Consider the following 20,588-nt stretch of genomic DNA (forward strand, 5'->3'; position numbering starts at 1 on the left):
TAAACAGGGAACACACTTCCACTGGTCTGCCGAAGCCCAAAAGGCTTTTGAGACCCTTAAGGGCCTTTTTACTTCTGCCTCTGTACATCCAGATTCCTCTCTGCCGTTTGTACTTGAGGTGGACGCATCTGAAATTGCGGTGGGGGCAGTGTTGTCCCAAAGACAGGGGACTAAGGCCCTGTTATATCCTGTGGCCTTCTTCTCTCGTAAGCTGTCCACGGCAGAGAGAAATCATGATGTAGGTGACAGAGAGTTGTTGCAATCAAATCAGCGTTAGAGGAGTGGCGCTATCTTCTGGAAGGAGCCGCTCACCCAGTCTTAATTTTTACAGATCATAAGAACCTGGAGTATTTGAGATCTGCAAAAAGGTTGAAGCCACGTCAGGCCAGGTGGGCTCTCTTTTTCTCCAGGTTCTCTTTTCATGTCACTTACCGCCCTGGCTCCAAAAACACCAAACCCGATGCCCTATCCAGGATGTTTCACAAGACCCAAGAAGTTTCCCCTCCGGACACCATTTTGTCCCCGGGGAATTTTCTTTTGCTTCAGGGAAACCTGCTTTCCCAGATTAAGCAGGCTTCCGTTGAGCCAGAACTCCAAGTTAAGGATGGGTTACTTTGGCACGAGAGTAGGATTTTTATACCTGAAATGCTATGAGTTCCAGTACTGGAACTCTGTCATGACCATGCACTAGCTGGGCATTTTGGCGTAGCTAAGACCACTGATCTGGTACAGCGTACCTTCTGGTGGCCTCAGTTACGCGAGGATTGTAAGAAATTTGTAGAATCCTGTACCACCTGTATTAGGAACAAGGGGTACAGAACCAAGGCATGGGGATTGCCTGTCCCAGATAGGCCATGGAAAATGCTTTCTATAGACTTTATTGTTGAACTACCTCCGGCCGGGGGCTTCACCTCGATTTTTGTCATAGTGGACCGGCTGTCAAAGATGGCCCACTTTGTCCCAATGAAGGGCACTCCCTCAGCTACAGAAACGGCACAGGCATTCTTTAAAGAAGTCATCAGGCTCCACGGGGTACCGGTCAATATTGTTTCAGATCGGGGGGTACAGTTTACCTCCCGATTCTGGAGGTCTCTATGCAAGACACTGAACATTGAGCTTTCATTTTCACCTGCTTATCATCCCCAGACTAATGGGCAAACAGAGAGAACAAACCAAACTCTTGAACAATATTTACGCTGTTTTTCATCTTTTGCCAAAGATGATTGGATTTCTGTGCTCCCATTGGCTGAATTCGCCTACAACAAATCTATTAATTCCGCTATCAAACAGACTCCATTTTTTGCAAATTACGGTTTCCATCCTTCATTTTTACCTAATTCTCTTCCAGAGTGTACAGTACCCGCAGTTCAGGAGAAATTGAATTTCTTTACTTCCAGTAACCAAGTTTTGCAGGAGACCATGACCAGGACCCAGGAGTACAATAGGTCAACCTTCGATAAAAAGAGGCAAGGTGAGCTATTACTTACACCCGGGGACCAGGTATGGTTATCTACAATAAACCTCAAGCTGGCCTGCCCCTCAAGGAAGTTGGGTCCCAAGTTCCTTGGACCATTCCCTGTCAAGCGGAGAATTAATGAGGTGGCATATGAACTTGAACTCCCTGATTCATTAAAGGCTCACCCAGTATTTCATGTGTCTCTGCTCAGACCCTCTATTACTAATTCATTTCCAGGCCGAAGTACGGATCCTCCTGATCCAATTTTGGTAGATGGGAAGGAGGAATTCGAGGTGGAAGCTATCATGGACCATAGGAAGAGAGGTAACCAGAATCAATTTCTGATAAAATGGAGGGGGTTTGGTCACGAAGAAAATTCTTGGGAACCTGAGGACAATATTCATGCTGAAGATCTGTTGCAATCTTTTAAAAGGTCCCATCCAGAGAAATTTCTCCAAAGGGGCATCCGGAGGCTGCCCCTTGGGGGGGGGGCAATGTCATGAAGATCCTGCCAGTAATCGGCGCTCCAGGCGCACGGGAACACGGCCACGGGCTCTACCGCGCATGCGCGCGTTCACGGGTGCTGTCACGCACGAGCACACGCGCGTGCACTCCCGCTGGTGTCAGGCGGGCTATTTAAACCGGCTTGTCACACTCTATCCCCGCTGTCTGCTCTACAGCGTTCTGTGTGCCTAAACCTGATCTGATCTCTATACTTCTGTTATCTGACCCGGCTTCCTGTAAGACCATCCTGCTATCTGCCTGCACCAGACCCCCTTGGCTTGCCTGACCATTCTTCTGTGTTATCCCTGGTACCTCTGCTTCTTTTTGCATTGATACATGTCCCCTGGGGCAGGACCATAACTTGCATATAAGCCTTTAAAATGAGCACTTTTGATTATTCATCCCATAGACTTTAACGGTGTTCGCGCGTTCGTACAAATTTTTGGCCTGTTCAAAAGTTCTGCTGCGAACCGAACCGGGGGTGTTCGGCCCATCCCTACTCCACACATTGAAAAAGAGTGCCTGACCACCGTATGAAAGGCCTGCTTACCAGATAGCAAGCAAAAAGGGCGTTTGGCTGTAACCCAGCCACGGCCTTTAGCTTGCAAGGATGACCGCTGGACACACACAGGAATTGGACCTTGTAGCTGACAACCCCCTAAGCGTCTCACAAATTTGTAGCCGTACTTGAGGTGTACTCAGGATGGGCTCAGAAAAAAGAAAAACTGACCATAGCGTAATACAGTTTGACCATTTAATAAAAAAGTTAGTATTGCTCTTACATATAAAATGGTAGAAATCGCATAAAAAAATGGCGGGCGGCAAACACAGGAGCCCGTCCTCCTCTCAAACAGCGTGGTGATGTCAGTGTGTGCCCTCTCAGACTCGTTTCATCATAGGTGATGTTTTCAATGATATATAAGTAGTGCGTTATATACATCTATATAGATCAGACCAAAATGAGGGACACATGAGGAGAAAATAGGGACAGAGGGACTTTGTTTAAAATCAGGGACAGTCCCTCGAAATCAGGGACAGTTGGGAGCTATGGACTGCAGGAAGATTTTTCCCAATAAGAAGAGAAATCAGCACAAGGGACATATCACATTGAATTAAAAAACCCTTAATTGAAATCTATCTAAATGGAGAAATCTTGCGGGCTACCACTCATAAACACACTACTATATGGACAGCTGCTAACATTGATCACATCCCATAAACTCATACTTAAATAGTATATATACAAAAGGAATGCTGTGCTATCTTAATACTGTGAACAAGGCATGAATAGCAAAAACTGAATAAAGTGACAACAGTGCAATAAAGTGCTATGAAACCTGAAAAAAAACTGATGCAAAATCACGTGAATCAAATTAACATGATTAGATCCTCAAGTCCATTCAATTGTGACATATATATAAAGTGACAAATAGTGAAATAAAGTGCTAATGTGCATGAATATGATGCACTGACAGTGAATCTCATGAGTCAGTGCAACTTAATTAATTCATAAAAGTCTATATCAAACAAAAAGTTGATTCTTGTTATGGTGATCTAAACGTGTTGATATGTCCACACACTGGGGCTCCCCCCCTTAGGTATTAACCGCTCACTTCAGAGCGTGTGACCTCACAATTAAGTTCAGTCAAACCGCGCATGTGAACCACCTCTGGGTTCTGTGAATATTGTGGGATCCTGGGCTGCCCAATAGCGCTGTCTCCACATACATATAGGATAAAAAAAAGGTCTGGATAGTGTGATACCGTTTAATAAATATATTTATTGAACAAAAGTCCCAGTCCGGGGTACTCACATGGAAAAAGTGCTTCAGTGCACCACTCTATGTAAAGCATAAAACGCTAAAATCGTATGAGATCGTAGGTCCCTCCGTCTAGAGATAGACCAGCTGTCTCCTGCGCCGTCCTGTCCCCGCCCCAACACGTGTTGATACAGGGATGTGACGTATCTTCCTCAGGGGGATTGTGATTGGACAGTTGGCAAGTCTGGTAAAGTGGAGTTCCACTTAAAAGTGGAACTTCCGCTCTTTGTACTCCCCCCCCCCCCGGTGCTGCATTTGGCACCTTTCGGGGCGGGAGAGAGGGGGAACAGGATACCTTTCTTTCACAGGTATGCTTTCCCCACTTCCACGAGCCTGAGTCGCGGCTATTAACGTCACGGCTGGGGCTCCCTCCTCCTTCCCCTGTTTCCGGGCCAGTAGGAGAGAGGGTCGGAGTCTCGCGCATCTGCAGTAGGGTTCCTGGCGTGAAGCCGAAAGTCTACACTGTCAGGTTCCCTTACTCGCAATGGAGGCAGCATGCACCCGACAGCTGATGGAAACATCAGCTGTGGTGCCGAGATTGCGGGACTCCAGAACTGGTAAGTGTCTTATTATTAAAAGTCGGCAGCTGCAGTATGTGTAGCTGCTGGCTTTCAATTTTTGCAGTGGTGGGCGGACCTCCACTTTAAATAATCTGTTGGTGGTTATTTTCTTGTAGCCTGAGGACAATCTATCGTCCATAGGCTCAATGTAATCTAATAGCAGTGTTGATCTCCATAGCTGGATAATCATATGGACCCCCGACTACTAACTACAAGGGCCTAATACCTACTCCATCATGCCAAAGCCCTATATAATACAATCTATTTGGCATGAACTCACAAATATACAGCAATAGTTTGATAACCAATTGATCTCAGGACAATGCTGTGGAGCGGACATACTACCTCATCCCAGTACCATAATTCAACATATGCATAACAAAATACTAGATAGTACATAAATTCAAATTCATGGATATTAAACATATTATAAAAAACCAAGGTAAATATATTTAAAATGACATAAAAAATATTATAAAATATAATATGTATTAAAACTTTTTATTGCAAAAGGACAACTTCATAGAGATCCCTGTGCACTCTTCTGTTAACCCCTGGATACCTATCCCTCCTCCCACATATATAAAAAACCCCAAACCCAGGACACCATACTTATATGGAAAAAAGTGGAAAAAAGGGGGAGGGATTGAAATCTGCCATGCATTTTAGTTCTAGTCTTACCGGTCAGCCTTCCGGCTGCTTGAAAAATATTCTTCAATTCATTCATTTCATCAGGAAAAATTGGATGCCCTACACTAAACAAGAGGAAAAAAGACATTCAATTCTATAGTCACTAAGATAGGATATACAGTTGGGTTAGAGAAAAAGAGAAAGAAATAAACAATTTTATTGTACAATGTTGCCTTATTAAAACATGAATTAAAGTGTATTTTTTCAACAGATTAGGGAAAGGTTAAACTCCATGTAGGTTTACTTTTTGCTGTCTATGTCCCATTGGTGAGATTATCCTTCATATTCCATCCTGGGGACATTGGGGGAAGTGAATGAAAAATCTTTTATACGTGAGGGGAATTTCCTTTGGATGGCTGTTGTTATTACCCTCATTCCATTGGAAGATTTCTCCTCTATTCCTGTTTTGGTGACAACTGTAAAATGATGGATTTGCCATCACTTTCTGCCCTAGGGAGAGTGGTCAATATACCCAGCAGGGGCTCCGACAACAATAGAAACCGAACATTCAACATCCTGCCCATGTTGTCACCTACATTGAGTACATTCAATTTCTTTTATTTAGAATTTGACATTGGTACCACTAGCAGTGATACTGATTAAAGGACATTCATACATAGAATTTGAAGCCTTTGTTCACTTGCTGGTATGTAGGCAGGTGCCAATTGAGTCATTTGTGTATTGCCTTAAAAAGTTCTGTCTAGTAATGGAAGGGTTAATATAATGTGATGTGTCTGCTGTGTGGCCTGTTGAGCTTCCCATGGCAGAGTTATTTGAGTGGGAAGGAGTTGGGCCAGTGTGTGGCTTGAGATTGGTTAAGGGACTGAGAAGGACTATACATGGAGAGGTGTCATTTTAAACATTAGTTGGACCCTGAAAAGGGACTGTATAGCGAGCAAATTACCATTGGTTGGGAATAGGGATGAGCTTCGAGTTCGAGTCAAACTCATGTTCGACTCGAACATTGGCTGTTTGCAAGTTCGCCGAACAGCAAACAATTTGGGGTGTTCGCGGCAAATTTGAATGCCGCGGAACACCCTTTAAAAGTCTATGGGTGAAATCAAATGTGCTAATTTTAAAGGCTTATATGTAAGTTATTGTCATAAAAAGTGTTTGGGGACCCGGGTCCTGCCCCGGGGACATGGATCAATGCAAAAAAAAGTTTTAAAAACGGACTTTTTTTAGGAGCAGTGATTTTAATAATGCTTAAAGTCAAACAATAAAAGTGTAATATCCCTTTAAATTTCGTACCTGGGGGGTGTCTATAGTATACCTGTAAAGGGGCGCATGTTTCCTGTGTTTAGAACAGTCTGACAGCAAAATGACATTTCGAAGGAAAAAAGCCATTTAAAACTACTCGCGGCTATTGCATTGCCGGTCTGACAATACACATAGAAGTTCATTGATAAAAACGGCATGGGAATTCCCCACAGGGGAACCCCTGCCAAATTTTTTTTTTAAAATGACGTGGGGTCCCCCCAAAAATCCATACCAGACCCTTATCCGAGCACGCAACCTGGCAGGCTGCAGGAAAAGAGGGGGGGACGAGAGTGCGCCCCCCTCCTGAACCGTACCAGGCCACATGCCCTCAACATTGGGAGGGTGCTTTGGGGTAGCCCCCCAAAACACCTTGTCCCCATGTTGATGAGCCTGGCCGGTGGTTGTGGGGGTCTGCGGGCGGGGGGCTTATCGGAATCTGGAAGCCCCCTTTAACAAGGGGACCCCCAGATCCCGGCCCCCCCCCTGTGTGAAATGGTAAAATCACTGCTCCTGAAAAAACGGCCGTTTTTAAAACTTTTTTTTGCATTGATACATGTCCCCTGGTGCAGGGCCCAGGTCCCCAAACACTTTTTTTTTTTTTTCAAAAAGATTTTATTAAGTTTTACAGATGTACAAAGTATACGTGACATACATCTCATACAGTAGGTGTACAACAGCTGCGAGCACATATATAATTTCCATAATAATCTTCACGTTGGGGCTGAACAATAAGTCAATTCCCGTCAATGCACATGTAGTTCAGAAGTAATTAGGATTCCCCGAGCTGAAGTGAAAATCAATAGATAACAAAATGGTTCTAAAGGGTGGAATTGTAAGAACATCAATAGTCACAGCAAGAATGTCATAGGCGTATCCCCGGTCCATTCACCCCTAACGGGACCAGAACTGTGAATGGGTCGGGAACTGAAGATGTTAAATTAAGTGGGAGCAACCGCAAAAATGAGAAGTGTATGGAAATGTAAATCCACTGAGTGACCTTGTTTATTGCAGACAGGTATCAGGGAGGGCAGGAAGACATAGGTGGAATATGGCTGTGAGAAGGTGGGGGTATGTCTCAGAACGAAGTTGGAAATGTGTAAGGGAAAGGGACAGGGTGTAGGGCAGGCGGCACCGCGGAGGTTGGGTTTCGGGGTGTCAGGGCATCTGTGCTTAAAGTGGTGTCTGTGCAGAAGTGGTAGGGGGGGTAGTGTTAGGGGGGGGTTGACGGAAGTGGAGCCAGCATGCCCAGGTGGTGTTAAATTTGTCAGTGTTATCATTGGCTTGGCTAATAATTTTTTCCATCTCAGCTATTTTATCTACCCTCCGGATCCAGTCTGAGATTGTGGGGGGTGTCACATTCCTCCAGAAAGCAGGGATGCAGAGGTTGGCTGCATTGACTAAATGTATGGTGAGTGACTTTTTGTAGGATCTCGTCGAGACTGAGGTGTGGTGGAGTAAATATCTTTCAGGGGTGAAGGCGTGTGTGTATGAGGAAATTTGAGTAATCAGCCGGTGAATTTCCTTCCAAAACGGCTGTATGAGATCGCATTACCACCATATGTGCAGTAGATTGCCCTTGGAGGAGCCACACCTCCAACAGGTTGGGGGGACGGCTGGGCAGAAGTGATGAACCTTATCAGGTGTTCTATACCAATGAGAGAACAGCTTGTATCTGTTCTCTTGCGTGGAAACGCTCATGGACCCCTTGTGCATGAGGGTGAAAATGGAGTCCCATTCCTGTGCGGAAAGGTCTAGTGCTAGATCTGTCTCCCATTGTTGAACTAGCTTGTCTTGTTTGATGTTATGTTGAGAGAACAGGAGGGAGTATGTGCAGGCTATCAGGTGATCTTGGGGTTCTTTATCAGAGCATAGGAGTTCTAGTGGGGTGCGATCTCTGCCACAGGGGTGATCTCCTGTATGGGGTTGGAGGAAATGTCGCAGTTGAAGGTACTTGAAGAAAGGAAAATGATATTCAGAGAGTGTCGTGGTGAGATCTGTGTGGGAAAGCAGGGAGCCGTTGTGAAAACAGCAGTGGGCCCTTGTTGGAGCGTCATCCGTAGCCATTGCGGGGTCTTTGTACAGTAGACCCGGGGGGAATTCAGGGTTGGTAACTAAAGGTGTCATGGGGCCCAGAGCTGGGGTTATGTGGAGTGTCTTGCATACCCGTTTAAAAATTGTTAGGGTGGCACCGATAAAGGGGTGGGACGAAAAGGCTTCCGGAGTATGTCTACTGTGAATCCAAGGGGAGTTGACAAGTGGGAGATCCGCAAAGGAATCTTCTAGTACTACCCACTCTTTTCGCAGACAGTGTTTGTGCCAATCAATTAATCTAGTTAGGTGGCAAGCCCAATGGTACTTCGGGAGGTCTGGGAGTCCCAGGCCACCCAATCATTTGGGCAGGACTAACCTGTCCCAGTTAAGTCTCGGCTGTTTAGATGCCCAAATGAATGATCTGCAGATACGTTTGTAAGATGAGAAGAATGTCGGTGGTAACCTGATTAGTATGGCTTGGAGAAGATATAGGATTCTGGGTAGTACGTTCATCTTCAATATAGCGATTCTGCCCAGCCAAGAGAAGGTGCCAAGATGCCATTTTTGTAGGTCTTTTTGGATGGACAGAATCAGGGGAGCAAAATTACTGGAGTACAGATTCCGTAGGTCAGTTGTGATCTGAATTCCAAGGTATGAGATGGCTGAGCGTTCCCACCCGAATGGGAAATTAAGTTTACAGAGGTCAACTGTATCGGTGGGTAAGGTAATGTTCAGGGCTTTGGATTTGTCAAAGTTAATTTGCAAGTTGGAGAGGGAGTGGAAGAGCTTGAAGTCGGCGAGAAGGTTGGGGATAGATGTGATGGGGTCTGTCAGAAATAGTAGTATGTCGTCTGCATATGCGGTCAGTTTGTACTGTTTGCGATGAATATCTACACCCTTGATAGTGGGGTTGTCTTTGAGTTTGCGTAACATGGGTTCCAGGGTTAGAATAAATATGAGCGGTGACAGAGGGCATCCCTGTCTAGTTCCATTGGATACAGAGAAGGCGTCCGATAGCCCGCCGTTGATCCGAACCCTAGCTGTCGGGGCGGCGTAAAGGGCTAAAATCATTCTGAGCAAGCTTGGTGGCAGGCCTATCGCCTGAAGGGTGGCCTCCATGTAGTCCCATGCTACCCTGTCGAACGCCTTCTCTGCATCCAGTGAAAGGAAGAATCCTTTCGTAGATGTTTTCGTGAGCCAGTGATGTATGTTCAGGGCTTTGGTGGTGTTGTCCCTTGCCTCTCGACCTGGGACAAAACCTACCTGGTCAAGCGATATTAAAGATGGGAGGAAGGGCAATAGTCTGTTCGCTAGAACTTTCGCAAAAAGTTTGAGGTCCACGTTTAGCAAGGAGATGGGGCGGTAATTCGTCACTCGGGTGGGATCTTTGTCTTTTTTGGGGATGAGAGTGATGTTGTGGGCCGTAAGCATTTCATTGTAGGTGTCTGTGGAGGGGGTTAGAGCGTTAAGGGCTTTCTCAAGCTGCGGCAGCAAGAGTGAAGGGAAGGATTTGTAATAGCAAGTTGAGAGGCCGTCGAGACCGGGGCTTTTACCTGTCTTCATTTGTCTTAGTGCTGCAGAGAGTTTGTTTGTAGTGAGGGGTGTATCTGAGGAGTTTGCGTCTTCTGCAGAGATCGGTGTCGGCCCGTATTGTTCTAGGAAGTTCAAGAGGGTGGTTTTTCTGTTCAGTGGGACGTTGGCGTGTTGATTTGAGGTTAAATTATACAGTTTGGTGAAGTATTGTACGAATTGTTTTGAGATATCATCATTTTTAACGAAAATTTCCCCAGCCGCGTTAGAAATTTTGTGTATAGTATGCGAGGCCTTTTTGGAATGGAGTGCTCTAGCTAACAGCTTGCTGGATTTGTTACCATATTCATAATACAATTTTTGTGTTAGCAGGAATTTACGCTTTAGTGTTTTGTTCAATACGTCCAAAAGATCCTCTCTGGCCTGTGTCAGTTCAGATAGCGAGGCTGTTGCAGTGGAAGCTTTGTGGGCCTGTTCCAACTTGTGTATGCGAGCGGTGAGTTCGGTGATGCGTGCGTGTTTTAGTTTATTACGGTTAGCAGCTATAGAGAGCAGTTCTCCCCTAATGACACATTTGTGGGCATTCCACGCGGTCACGGGGGAGACGTCAGTAGTGGAGTTTATGGTAAAGTAGTCGGTTAGACATTTAGTCATTCTGTTCATGTTGAGCTCATCTGTCAGTAGGGAGCTGTCTAGACGCCATATATGCGTCTTTGGAGACCCTGTCTGTAGGTGTAGGGTCATAGAGATGGGATTGTGATCCGAGAGAAGGGATGGTTCAATGGTGGCTTTGGTAAGATTATTCAGATCGTTTTGGGAAAGAAAGAAGTGATCCAATCTGGTATACTTATCGTGTGGCGGCGAATAATACGTGTAATCCTTTTCCTTGGGGTGCATTGTACGCCAAGTGTCATGTAGAAGCAGATTACTTAGTTGAATTTTAATGGCCCTTAGGGCTCCGTATGAGATGGAGGAGGACCCGTTCGAAGTATCTATCGACGGGTTCAGTGGGATATTAAAATCCCCGCCAACGATAAGTGTCCCAGCTTGGAAGCCAGCTAGCAATTGCAGAGTCTTCTTGAAAAAGGGGACTTGGCCTGTGTTGGGGGCATAAATGTTCGCAATGGTGTACGGTAGTTGATGTATGGTGCCTTTTATAAAGAGATATCGTCCATGGGGGTCTTTTACCGTGTCTGTTATCTGGAGTGGGCAGTGTTTTGAGATTAGGATCGTGACCCCTTTGGATTTTGCCTCCACATTTGAGGAGTGAAACGCCAGGGGGAAGTAGTTGCTTTGCAGTTTAGGGATAGAGTCTGTGCGGAAGTGTGTTTCCTGTATGAGCGCAATGTGTGTACGAGACTGTTGGAGGGAGAGTAGTAGTTTCGAACGTTTTTCAGGGGTGTTAAGACCTCTTATGTTCACCGAGTGTAATTTAAGTGATTGGGTTACGGAAGATGAGAGACCCTGAGTTGAGGGTGCGTCCGTCATGTCCGCCAAGGTAGGGAAGTGGGGGGAGGGTGGGTGTGTTTAGGTGAGCTGTCGAAGTGGTGTAGGATACACCCGTGTGATCTATGAGAAATGTACCGATGAGGAGTGGAATCTTATGTCCACTGACCTCCCTAACTATAGATCAGTGGGGTACAGGTCCTGCGTGAGGCACCACGTCCCTAAAGGGACGTAGAGACCCACAACAGGTCTGTGTGGGAGTTGACCTAAAACCAGGCGATGGAGAAGAACGCGAGGGTATGTGACGAAGGAGGGTAGAAAGTCCTCCGCCACAGGAGGATATGAAGCGAATGGGTGAGGAATGTAGCTTCAGGGTATTGTTTAGGCGTGTGCGAAAGGGACTTCATGGGGCTAGCCTGGGTTCAGGTATCACTGTGAGCACCCTAGGGTGCTGAGAGTCAGCAGAACGTCAAAATATAAAAAAAACAATAAAAGATTAACATAAATATACCCTTAGGTGAAGCGACTTCAAGTGCTGATTATTAAGGTCCATCAGTCCCTAGCCCAGCAAAGTGGTGAGGGTCTGATTCGCCTGCAATTACTCAGGAAGTACTTTGTCACTCCCACCAAAGTGGGAGTCGGTGTTGGCAGGGTATGGATGGAGTCCAAGATAGCAACTTGAAATTGATTTTTCCAGGGTTAGCAGAATCAAGCTCGAAAGTGTACTGCTCAAAATAGTGGCAGCACATTTTGGAGTAACCATGAGGGCCAAACTCCAATCAGCATGGAGCTCACTGATACGGGGCTTGTCCAGCATATCGTCCCGCCGGTGGATGAAGTGTGATGCCCTCCATATTGAATGAAGTCCGGTGCGGTTGGTAGATGAGGGCCGATGTGTTGTCTATCGCAAGACCGGGGTTGTTGTGGAGGTCCCGACTGTGACCTTTCGACGGAGAAGCGTGCAGGGTCCCTGTATAGAGACGTGGTATCAAAGGCTGATTGGAGCTCCTCTCTGCACATACCGTAGCTGTCTGCGTAGGCGCCTTGAAGACGCAGGCATGCTGTGATGCCGGGTAGCATTCTGGGTCTTGTAGTTGTGAGGGAGGGAAAGAGCGTTCGGTTGGAGTCCTGCTGGAAGGGGCGTGGACATCAATCCGAGCGGGCTTCAGTGTTGGTCTGAAGGGCGGTGGATGGGAGTGTCCCAGGAGCGAACAGTTTTGTCCTCGCAGCTAATGGTGTGAGGAAAGTTCAAAGAGGTGCAAGGGCAGAGGTGTCCGCAGGCGACCTTTCTAAACAATTAGAGATGGGCTTCCAGGGTATACTCCAATGACTAGTGTGCAGAAGAAACAAAAAAAAAACAACAAGAAAAAGTGTGTAAAACGAAAAAGATTAAACGTATAACTGGGGTTTGTTCTGTAAACTGGAGCTAGCAGACAGGATCGATCCCGAAAGAGACAGAGGGACGTCTTACAGGCGTATTTCAAACATGCCTGTGACGATCCCTTCTTGGGCCCCTGGATCTCAGCGAGCGGTCAGGACTGTTAGCCTGGTAGTTGGAACGGTGTGAGGCATGGTTTCTGCACGCTGAAGGAGATCGCGCCCTGGCGGGCGGAGGCGCTTGTGTCTCCATAGGATCTTCTCCCATCATCTCCCGGGTAGAATTCCGGGGGGCGAAAGGCTGCGTACCAATTGGGAACTGGCACTGATGGAATACCAAGGGTGGCGCAAAAATAGGGTAGGTCTTCTGGAACCTTGAGGATGGCAGTACGGCCATGAGCAGTAGCTTGGAGGCAGAAGGGAAATTTCTATTTATAGGCTATTTGTTTGTCCTTCAGGGCCTCCAACAGAGGTCTGAGGTCGCGCCTGTGTTGGAGCGTGATTCCGGAGAGGTCTTGAAAGATTTGTACCTGCGTACCCTCATACACTATCTGTGTTCTGCCCCGCGCCATTTTGATAATGTCCTCCTTGAGTCTAAAGTCCACAATGCAGCAGACTATGTCCCTTGGAGGGTCGGTCTCCCTGCCCTTAGGGCGCAAGGCCCGGTGAATACGTTCCATGGCTATGGGGGTTTGGGTAGGGCGGTTGAGGAGGTTGTTAAAGATAGATATCACAGCTGTGGAGATCTGCTCTCCGTCTATCGATTCTGGAAGGCCTCTGACGCGAAGGTTATGCCTTCTGCCCCTGTTGTCGAGGTCCTCCAGGTGCCTCTGCATATCCCTCATCTGCCTGGTGTGAAAGTCCAAATCTTCTGTGACCGATTGAATATTGAATTCCTGCTTTTCTGTGGCCTTTTCTATCACCTGCACCCTGTCATTAAGCGATCTGAGTTCAAGTTTGAGGTCGGAAATGGCCGCCGACAGTGTACCCTTGATATCCTCCGCTATGGAGCGGAGGTCTTGAATGTTCAGGGGCGGATGGGGCCTGAGTTCTATCCCATCACCCCCGTCGTTCGTTTGAGGCAGAATTACTAATTGATATTGCGGTTGTGAGGGTGGCTGTGAGGAGTGAGCCGACGTCTGGCGGGAGGGCGCCATGTTGCCTCTGCCCATCCAGAACATCTCAGGGATGTTCTGCCCCTGTGTCCCGGCCAGATCTCTCGGGGATCTCGATCGTGATGCCGACGAGTTCCGTGATGCTGTCCCCATAGTTTAGTGTGGGTGCAAGACGTTGGTACCTCGATATTTAGGTAGCTTTATCCTGTGGCGGACGGAGCTCCGAGATTAGGCGACTGTCTCCATGCCAGGTCAGGCCACGCCCCCGTCCCCAAACACTTTTTATGACAATAACTTGCATATAAGCCTTTAAAATTAGCACTTTTGATTATTCATGTTCGTGTCCCACAGACTTTAACGGTGTTCGCGTGTTCGAACAAACTTTTTTCCTGTTCGCATGTTCTGGTGCGAACCGAACAGGGGGGTGTTCGGCTCATCCCTAGTTGGGAACTATTACAAGCTACGGTAAATGCCAGAACCCTTGCGAGTAGTACGTGGCTGGGAGGAGGCAGTTCCAGGTACTCTAATCCTCAGTGATCCTAAGGAGTCTGCTTCTAATGCCTCTGCAAACTTGGGGTGCATGGACTCCCTCATTCTTCAATGTCTGAGAAAGGACCAGAGAATACATGGCATCGAGGAGAAGAATCACTATTGGTTGGCATTTACCATTGGCTGGGAACTATTACAAGCTAAATGCATGAGACACCATACATAGCCCTGATTCCTGTTTTACTTACTGCCTGCTTAAAAAAGGAATGCTATCCATGTGATGAACTGTTGTGTTGCCATGTGAGTGCTAGAATCTAGCTGTTTGAAGAAGTCTTATATGTTATGCCAACTTTATTTAGTAAATAAAGTTGCTGGTTAAGTGAACAGTCAAGTCTGATTTACTGGGAGTACAGAGAGAAAGTGAAGCCCTACAGTGAATGGGGAGCGGGGAACGAAGTGTAAACCTTCATGTTAATGTTCTGGCTAATGGAGAGTGACATGTAAAAGGAAGGAGATACAGCCAGTTTGGGAAAGCAGGTAGTGGTGGCCTTTGATGAAGGTTCTGTTGGAGGGATGTATTGGAGGCTGTATGGTCTACTTTTCTACTGGCAGGGACCCAAAGTTAGGGTCTGCTGTGTAGCAAAACCCTCCTATGGACTCAGCCTGGACACTAGTGTACAAGGCCTTGCAAAGTATACAGGAGCTTTCCTTCATGCTTTTGGCCTGTAGAGCAAGTGTAAAGTGTAACATGTGTAAAGAACTGGTGGAGGAAAATCAGTGTTTCATGCTACTTCCCTCGAAATGACTTCGTAGTCAAGATGGTGTTCTTCTGGTGTAGGGCCTGGTATAACACTTTGGCCTCTGGCTAACTCACACATAAGAGCAATTCCATCATGTTAACACTTATACCGCGTACACACGAGTGAACTTTACGGCAGACTTTGCCCGGCGGACGGGATTTTGTCGGACAATTCGATCGTGTGTGGGCTCCAGCAGACTTTGTTTTCTCAAAAGTTGGACGGACTTAGATTTGAAACATGTTTTAAATCTATCCGTCGAACTCGAGTCCGGTCGAAAAGTCCGCTCGTCTGTATGCTAGTTCGACGGACAAAAAGCCACGCTAGGGCAGCTATTGGCTACTGGCTATGAACTTCCTTGTTTTAGTCCGGTCGTACGTCATCACGTACGAATTCGATGGACTTTGGTGGATTGTGTGTAGGCAAGTCCGTTCATTCGGAAAGTCCATCATAAAGTCTGTTGAAAAGTCTGCCGGGCAAAGTCTGCCGTAAAGTCCGCTCGTGTGTACGCGGCATTAGTGAAAGTAATTATACAAAATGTAATTCCCCCATGCTAACAGTTATACATTCTGGAAATGTGCACCTTCCATTGTAAAGATTGGTTATTGATTGCTGAGACACATTGGAGGTCTTCAGCTTCCTTTGTGCTGTGCTGAGACTTTGGTTTGTCTCTGCACCTTAAAGCTGGCCAAACACTAAAATAATGTTGTCTGGTTCCTAATGAACTGGCCAGCATTTATTTGGTGGGTGGCCCTGTCACACCTTCCTGCCCAACATCCTTCAATTGTAAAATGGAGACGTCTGGAAAATTGTATGCTAAGCTGCCAATGCAAGGTGGAGTCGGCAACCAGGTGAATGTTAATAAAATCAATCTTTATTGTACCGCCTGCCTGTAAGGTGCCCCCCACCCCCGGTGTGTCCTCCAGACACTGCATAGATGTCGCTCCTGATCTCCTAACCCACATGCCTATATATAAATGTCAATGTTTGGGTATGTGGAACCCAATAGCAGGGGTACACACCTTGGATAAGGATGCTCAGGAGGTGAATCCAGCGCAGTTTCCAAAAACGTGGTACAAAAGGGAACGTAGTCAAACGTAGCTGAAGGTCAGGGCAGGCAGCAAAGGATCAGAGTCAATAAACATAGCAAAGGTCAGGTAACAATATCACACAGCAAGGAACAGGTACACACTTTGGGTAGCTCTAAAACAACTGAGCATGTTCTCTCTGGAACCTCTTTTTGGTGATTAAACAGGAAGTGACCTCGGGAGGGTGTGGTGGAAATGAAGCAATTGCTGTCTATAACAAAAGCACTTTGGTGCAGCCATCTTGATATGAGGATGCCATCAGACATTTGCTAGAGGCCTTACTATACTCACACGGTGGTGCTACAGGACACAGGCCACCAAAAAGAGTTGGTATATGTAGGTTGCAGGTTGTCACAATAAATTACCAACCATACTGGGTCTTACAACGACTCTCTATGGATCCTAGGTGATGTCAAGATGGCCTATTCTTAGGGCACCACTTTTCACCAACAATGCCTATCCTATGTTATGCTATATTGTTCTCATGCCCACCCCTCTCCCTTCCCCCCTTTGGGGTATAATGCTGTACAGTATATGTAAAAAATCCAATAAAAATTCTGTGAAAAAAAATCAATCTTTATTCAATCCAAAGGAGTACACACATTCCAAAATAGAGCTAAACATGAGATGTTTTGACCCACAAGGACCTTAACCACTAACCACGTAGCCCCGGAAGATTTTACTCCCTTCCTGACCAGAGCACTTTTTGCGATTCGGCACTGCGTCGCTTTAACTGACAATTGCGCGGTCGTGCGACGCTGTACCCAAACAAAATTTATGTCCCTTTTTTCCCACAAACAGAGCTTTCTTTTGGTTGTATTTGATCACCTTTTTATTTTTTGTGCTATAAACAAAAGAAGAGTGACAATTTTGAAAAAAAAACACAATATTTATTACTTTTTGCTATAATAAATATTCAAAATTTATATTTTATCTTTTTAATAATTTTTTCTTCAGTTGAGGCTGATATGTATTCTTCTACATATTTTTCGTAAAAAAAAAACCTCAATAAGCGTATATTGATTGGTTTGCGCAAAAGTTATAGTGTCTACAAAATAGGGGATAGAATTACTGTATGTCATTTTTATGATTATTATTTTTTTTACTAGTAATGGCGGTGATCTGCGATTTTTATCGGGACTGTGTTATTGTGGCCGACAAATTAGACACTTTTGACACATTTTTGGGACCATTGACATTTATACACCGGTTGATGGTATAAAAATGCACTGATTACTGTATAAATGTCACTGGCAGGGAAGGGGTTAACACTAGGGGGGCGATCAAGGGGTTAAATGTGTTCCCTAGATGTGTTCTAACTGTGGGGGGTGATGGGACTGACTAGGGTAGGAGACCGCTCGGTGTTCATACTTAGTATGAACACATGATCTGTCTCCTCTCTCCTGAGAGAACCAGGATTTGTGTGTTCACACAAACCGATCCCGGTTCTCACTCTGTCGCGAGCAATCGCGGGTGCCTGGCGGTCATTGTCTTAAAGGGCCGATGTACAGCTACGACGGCTTGCTCAGGGAAGCCATCCCACCGCAGTATAACTGTGGCGACCGGTCAGGAACTGGTTAAAGTGGTTTTAAATCCCAGTCATGGAATTTGAGCAAAGCACATATACCTGCAATGTTTACTTACTGTATTTCTCTCCAAAGCTCTAAGTGTCATTTCTCTCTGAGGCGTCATTCCTCTGTTATCAGCATGAGACATTTTTAAAACATTTTCATGACACATGAGATACATTTGTGTCGGTAGGGAGAGGGGGAGAGCTCAGAACGAAGCTTGTCTATTCAGAACACAGTTCTTCTGCTGTGTGGATGGGGGTGTGCGCCTTTCCACCAATCAGCTCTTACATTGGAATTGGGATGAATTAGAGCGCAGACTGCGAGCCAGGCCTTCACTCTAACATCAGTAGGCTCTGATGAAGAAGGGTAGCTTTCGAAACGCATTAGCCAGCAGTAGTCCGTATGCCTCCTTCCTGGGACCTGGAAAACTGCTACCACTGGACTATTTGCCTCTGTGCCATATACAATGCGATTTTTTCTTCGACCTTTGTGAGTAGATTTTATCTTGCTTTTAATTAATAAATCTGTCAAGGATAATGCACTAGGCTGGTGCGCTCTTTTTGTTTCTTTTCATTACTCTAACATCAGTGCCTGACCTCACAAATGTTCTTCTGGAAGAACGGTCAAACATTCCCATAGACACCCTCCTAAACCTTGTGGACGGCCTTCCCAGAAGAGTTGAAGCTGTTATAGTTGCAAAGGGTGGGCCAACTCAATAGTGAACCCTACAGACTAAGACTGGGATGTCCCAATACTTTTGGTAATATAGTATACTCTGTTTAACTTAAAAACGAGACTAGAAAATAGAGGAGTCTTTCACTTACCTGTGCACATAGACCGGGACTATGAAATCGGAGTATTTCACTAATTTCTCTGATTTAAAAATTCTGTCAAGAAGTTCGAATCCCCTGGTACCTTGCACTGCTTGCCCCAGTGGGAGAAGATTACCTGCAAGAATAAGGTCTTTTGATAACTAGCTACAAAATAATGTCCTAAAAAATTCTAATGAACAAATTACTTGAAATCATTAATTAGAAAATCAAGTTCCACCTATTTTTCAGCTCAACCTATTTATTTCTAATCCAAAAAAAAAAAACTAGAATTTTGAATAAGATTATTGCATAACCATTTGTGATGGTCACTACTGGCTCTATTGAACATCTGCCCTCACTTCCTTCCCTATTTATATTGAGTGTAGTTGCTTGATACTTGAAGTGATTTTTAGTTTCAATATATTTTATTTTCAAGAAAAAAAACAGCTAAAAACAAAGATACAATAAGGGTCATTAGCCCCGAGTCGACCAACATGGTCACATGGATAACATATAAGTCAAGAAGGGTTGTACAAAATATTTTATACGTATCAAACAAAACCTGCAGTGCAAATTGGTCAGGGATTCCGGATATCAATTGCGCTCTCGGTGTCTAGCAATAAATGTCATTGGCGTGTGGAATGACAAGGGGGGAGAGAGGGGAAAGCTCCGCCACCCCAAAAGGGGTCACACTGTGGCAGGGCTCCCCACACCCCAGCACCCCCAGCCCGAAGAAATTCCAAGAGTTGCACATCCTTGTATAAACTCTAACCAGGCCGAGGCCCAGTATGTAACAGAGAGAGGTAACAGAAAGAGAAAGAAAGGAAAAAAAAGAGATGAAAAGGGATGTGGAGAAGAATGGGAGTCGACTGGGGGGGAATGAGCGAGTAGTAGTTACAGTCGAGGTCAATGTTAAAGGGTACCTCCTACAAATGTTACCCAGGGTTCCCAAGTGTGTTTGAATTTGTCAGAGTAGTCCAGGATTACACTTGCCATCTTCTCTTGGTTCATAATCCAGATCTTTCTTTTTGCTAGAAGTTAAGACAGATGTTTTTTTTCCAATTTTTAGCCAGGGTGAGCTTGGCTCCTAGGAAGATAAAAAAGAGACGTTGTGTAATCCTGGAGGCCTCCTTCACTGGAAAGTTAAGGAGTGCTATGAGGGGGGACGTTAAAACAGAGATTGAGGTGATTTTGCGGATCCATGAGAAGATCTTGCACCAGAAATGGGGCAAGTCCACCACACATGGACCATATCGCCCCTTAGGTCACATCCCCGATAACAGAGGGGGGATGCTGATGGAAATATTTTGGCCAGCTTTGAAGGGACTAGGTACCATCTAGTTAACACTTTCATACTTGCTTCCATGATGCCGGAATTGAGAATGCCTTTGTAAGATTGGGAGAAATTCCTGTTTCCAGTTTCAAGTTTCCAGTTTCCAATGTTGGGAAAAATCGTCCTCCCAGACCAGCATGTAAGGTGTCTTGGACTGCGTGGATGACAGTGCTTTGTATTTCACCGAGATTCCCCCCCCTCTGTTCATCAGCTTGGCCACACGATTGTTCATATGCAGTTATTTGGGGGGTTTGGAAGTGTTTTGCAACGTTTATGTAAAATGTTTGAGATCTGGGAGAATCTAAAGAATTTGGATGCAGGCATATCTAGGTTACTAACACAGAATGCTTTAAAGAGAGGGCCAAGAGGTCTAAGGAAGTGTCCTATTCTGTATAGCCCTTTGTCGAGCCACCACTTGAAGGCTTTTATGTTAAGGCCCAGGGGAACGCCGGATTGTGAAATAAGTGTTGTAGCGGTTCTGTGTGGGAGGTCAGTTAGTTGTTGCTTTTCAGGCTATCCCAAAAAGGGAATGAGTGTGACAGTGTTCGGGAAAGGATTGGAGGTCTCAGCTTCTTAGGGCTCCAGAGGAGGTAGTCCAGTGTGTGAAGGGGGACCGCCTACCTCTCGATGTGTATCCAGTCGGGTTGTTCCCAGCGTTAATACACCACTGATATCTGAGCCAGCTGGGCTGCTTGGAAGTACCAAAGCAG

At 45.7% G+C, this 20,588-nt stretch overlaps 1 protein-coding gene across 2 annotated transcripts in view; it reads right to left on the reverse strand.

The window, feature by feature from the left end:
• LOC141147503 (uncharacterized) overlaps nucleotides 1–20,588 on the reverse strand; it is a 72,241-nt gene that overhangs the window by 14,604 nt on the left and 37,049 nt on the right. For both annotated transcript variants that reach the window (XM_073634735.1, XM_073634736.1), the window contains 2 exons: nucleotides 18,558–18,681; nucleotides 5,021–5,094 (listed from right to left, as the gene is read on the reverse strand). In XM_073634735.1, coding sequence (XP_073490836.1) covers nucleotides 5,021–5,094; nucleotides 18,558–18,681 — 198 coding nt within the window. The remainder of the gene's footprint in view (nucleotides 1–5,020; nucleotides 5,095–18,557; nucleotides 18,682–20,588) is intronic.

The sequence above is a fragment of the Aquarana catesbeiana genome, linkage group LG06 (genome assembly GCF_042186555.1).
Source record: "Aquarana catesbeiana isolate 2022-GZ linkage group LG06, ASM4218655v1, whole genome shotgun sequence".
Classification (NCBI taxonomy): domain Eukaryota; kingdom Metazoa; phylum Chordata; class Amphibia; order Anura; family Ranidae; genus Aquarana; species Aquarana catesbeiana.